Raw genomic sequence first — 3,405 nt, forward strand, 5'->3', positions numbered from 1 at the left:
TGTAATTCATGAGTCAAGAAATAGAATGAGAAAATGCTTTAGGAACTGAACAACAATGAAAATACCATGTATCACAGCTCAGGGAATGCTGCTAACTAACTAGTAGTAGAGAATAAAATTTAAACTTAGATACAACAGTTACAAGAAACTTTTTTTTTTAATTCTTAATGTACTAAGTACCTTATCTAAAAATCCAGAATGAAAATAATACAGATCGCAAATCCAAAGAATATGGAAAGAAGGTGAAAAAGACAATAGCAGCAAATAAAATCAAAAGAGAGGATGAGTAAAGAAAAAGGCTAGTTCTTTCAAAAGATAAATTTCTGGCAACAGTGATCACATAAAAGAGAGAAAGCAAAACAGGACATGGCTATTGAAAAAATAAATTTTCAAGATGAACAAAAATGGTAACTTTAGAAAAAAGTATATCTTACAAAAACTAAGTCAAGAAAATTTAAAAAATCTAACTAGACTGAAAATCTAAGAGAAATTTGGGCAAAAATCTCCTCAGCTAGGTATGGGAGAGAAAATTATTGGCTAAGACACTTTATGCTTAGAAATGTAAAATTTCTAAGTACGAACAAACAAAATTCATTAATATATTTAAAAATGAATACCTCCCAAACAGGTAAGTTTACTTCAGAAATATATTAATAGTGAATATACTAAAATTATATATTAATATTAAATAAAAATTGTTACTGTAAACTGATGTGATGCATTTAAACTTTCACTTCCATTCATGCATGCTAAAAAAAATCACAAAACCTTAGAAGAGCCCGTATTAAAATCAGAAACATCATAAAAATGCCTTTTACTACCCTTTTCAAGATTAAATGCTATTGCAGTAAACAAATGTAGCATTATTCCCACACACAGTCAATATAGTTAAAAAAAAAAAAGTGGTTTTAGACCATTTACTCTCAGGTAAAGAGAGTTCACTAATTTACTCTTCACACTTCTTCCATTCAGAGGATATCATAAGGAACAAATTTGAATTGTGTAATTCGTTTGAATGAACCCAGAATGTTTTATTTTCCTGACGTGTGCCTCTTCTCTCAAGGTTAAGAGGTGAAGCCTTTAGTGTTCTATGCTTGCTTAGGTACTACTTTGATAGGTGTCTACGTGCTTTCACATTTGTCTTCACTTTGTCCCGGAGGTGACTTTCTGGTCAATACTTATCTGAAAGGACAGTTTCAATACTACGCAACTACGAGTCCTTTGAAGGCTGAAAAACGGAAGAAAATGGAGAAGGGAAAGATGGTGCATCCAAAGAATGACTCCCTCTCTTTCCTATTCTACCAGGGAACCTTCCACTTACCAAGTTCTCTCTTCCCCCTTGGCAATGCAAAACATCTTATTCTTAATACATTTTATGTACAAAATTCAAGGATAGATTAATCAGCCGAAGTTTAACGACTGGAATAAAAGTTACAAAACCGTCAATCTTCCTCGACGGGGAACTACGGCCCTGGCACTACCAACCAATCACAACCAGCTAGAGCCGAGAAGGCTGAGGGAACCAGATCAGAGAGGCACAAACCGGAGCGTTCCGCCTGCGCAGCGAGGGGCGAGACTGCAGTTCCGGGGTTTCGCGACGACGCGGCGCCCGACCAGTAGGAGCCGCCCTCGACCAGCGGGCTCAGAAGGCACGACGACTGCTCGCCTTCGCCACACCGCCACTGACCGACCACCCGACCGGCAGACATGGTGGAAGCGGATCGCCCGGGGAAGCTCTTCATTGGAGGACTCAACCTCGAAACTGACGAGAAATCCCTCGAGGCTACGTTTGGCAAGTATGGCCGCATTTCCGAGGTGCTGTTGATGAAAGATCGAGAAACCAACAAGTCCAGGGGCTTCGCGTTCATCACCTTCGAAAGTCCGGCAGACGCGAAGGCCGCCGTGAGAGACATGAACGGCAAGTCCCTGGATGGTAAGGCCATCAAGGTGGCCCAGGCCACCAAACCGGCTTTCGAGAGCGGCCGGCGGGGCCCACCCCTGTCCCGCAGCCGGGGCCGCTCGAGGGGCCTGCGCGGGGCCCGCGGCGGCGGTCCGCGGCGCCCCCCGTCCCGCGGAGGGCCTGCGGATGATGGCGGCTACGCGGGCGACTTCGACCTGCGGCCCTCCCGGGCCCCGCTACCCATGAAGCGCGGGCCGCCACCACCGCGGAGGGCCGGCCCGCCCCCCAAGAGGGCCGCGCCGTCGGGCCCTGCGCGCAGCGGCGGCGGTGGTGGAATGCGCGGGCGGGCTCCGGCCGCGCGAGGTCGAGACGGCTATGAGGGCCCGCCGCGCCGAGATCCGCCGCCCCCGCGCCGGGATCCCTACCTGGGTTCCCGGGAGGGGGGCTACTCTCCCCGAGACGGCTACTCCAGCCGCGACTACTCGAGCGCCCGCGACGCCCGGGATTTTGCCCCCTCGCCCAGAGAGTATACCTACCGCGACTACGGCCACTCCAGCGCCCGGGATGAGTGTCCATCGAGAGGCTACGGCGACCGAGACGGCTACGGGGGGCGCGACCGCGACTACGCGGATCACCCTAGCGGAGGCTCCTACCGAGATCCCTTCGAGAGCTACGGGGACCCGCGCAGCGCCGCCCCCGCGCGTGGGCCCCCTCCATCTTACGGTGGCGGCGGCGGCCGCTATGAGGAGTACCGCGGCTGCTCGCCCGACGCCTATGGCGGCGGCCGCGACGGTTATGCTGGGGCCCGGAGCGAGCGCTACTCGGGGGGCCGCGACCGGGTAGGCAGAGCGGATCGCGGGCTGCCGCAGTCCGTGGAGAGGGGGTGTCCGCCCCCGCGCGAGTCTTACAGCCGGTCGGGCCGCAAGGTCCCCCGAGGCGGAGGCCGCCTGGGGAGCCGCTCGGAGAGAGGAGGAGGAGGAGGCCGGAGCAGATACTAAGACCAGCAGACCTTGGGACCAAAACCTTGTTTCAAAGAAGTTCCAGAGAAGAAGAGCCTGTTCTGTGGTAACTACCCAAGGACTAGTGCAAGGAAGAATTGTTTTTCACTTTTTAAAAGTTTCCTGTTAACTTCTCCATGATTATTTTTGTGTGTGTGCATTTGAGAGGAAAAGTTTAAACTCGTTTTGATTTCGTTCTGGAATTGTTAACGTTTCTTTCAACAAGCTCATTTAAAAGCATACGATTTGAACCTGCTTACTAGTCGTCTTATGTTTCCAAGTAGAAATTCTCCTAAAGGCTTTCTTCCTTCTAAATTTTCCTGATAAATGAGGCCGAAAGTTCTAAGATCTTTTACAAAGAAAATTTTACAAATTTTCCTAAGATGGAAAATTGGACCATTCTTTACATTCAACCCAACTAGATTGAGCGTGGGGGTGGGGGTGGGGTTGAGTGGGAGCGACTGGTGTGTGCTGCTCCTGAGATTTCAAGGTGTCTTTCAAACTAAA

The 3,405-nt window shown here is 49.4% G+C and overlaps 1 protein-coding gene across 1 annotated transcript; it reads left to right on the forward strand.

The window, feature by feature from the left end:
* The first annotated feature begins 1,692 nt into the window (after positions 1-1,692).
* On the forward strand, positions 1,693-3,091 carry RBMXL2 (RBMX like 2). The gene has a single exon (XM_070383192.1). It carries the CDS (start codon positions 1,708-1,710, stop codon positions 2,896-2,898), a length of 1,191 nt encoding a protein of 396 aa, XP_070239293.1. The 5' UTR covers positions 1,693-1,707; the 3' UTR covers positions 2,899-3,091.
* Positions 3,092-3,405: the final 314 nt, after the last annotated feature.

The sequence above is a fragment of the Bos mutus genome, chromosome 15 (assembly GCF_027580195.1).
Source record: "Bos mutus isolate GX-2022 chromosome 15, NWIPB_WYAK_1.1, whole genome shotgun sequence".
In the NCBI taxonomy this organism is placed as follows: Eukaryota; Metazoa; Chordata; class Mammalia; order Artiodactyla; family Bovidae; genus Bos; species Bos mutus.

Excerpts from the sequence above, each read along its gene's own strand:
- RBMXL2 (XM_070383192.1), top strand. The coding sequence starts at position 1,708 with ATGGTGGAAGCGGATCGCCCGGGGAAGCTCTTCATTGGAGGACTCAAC.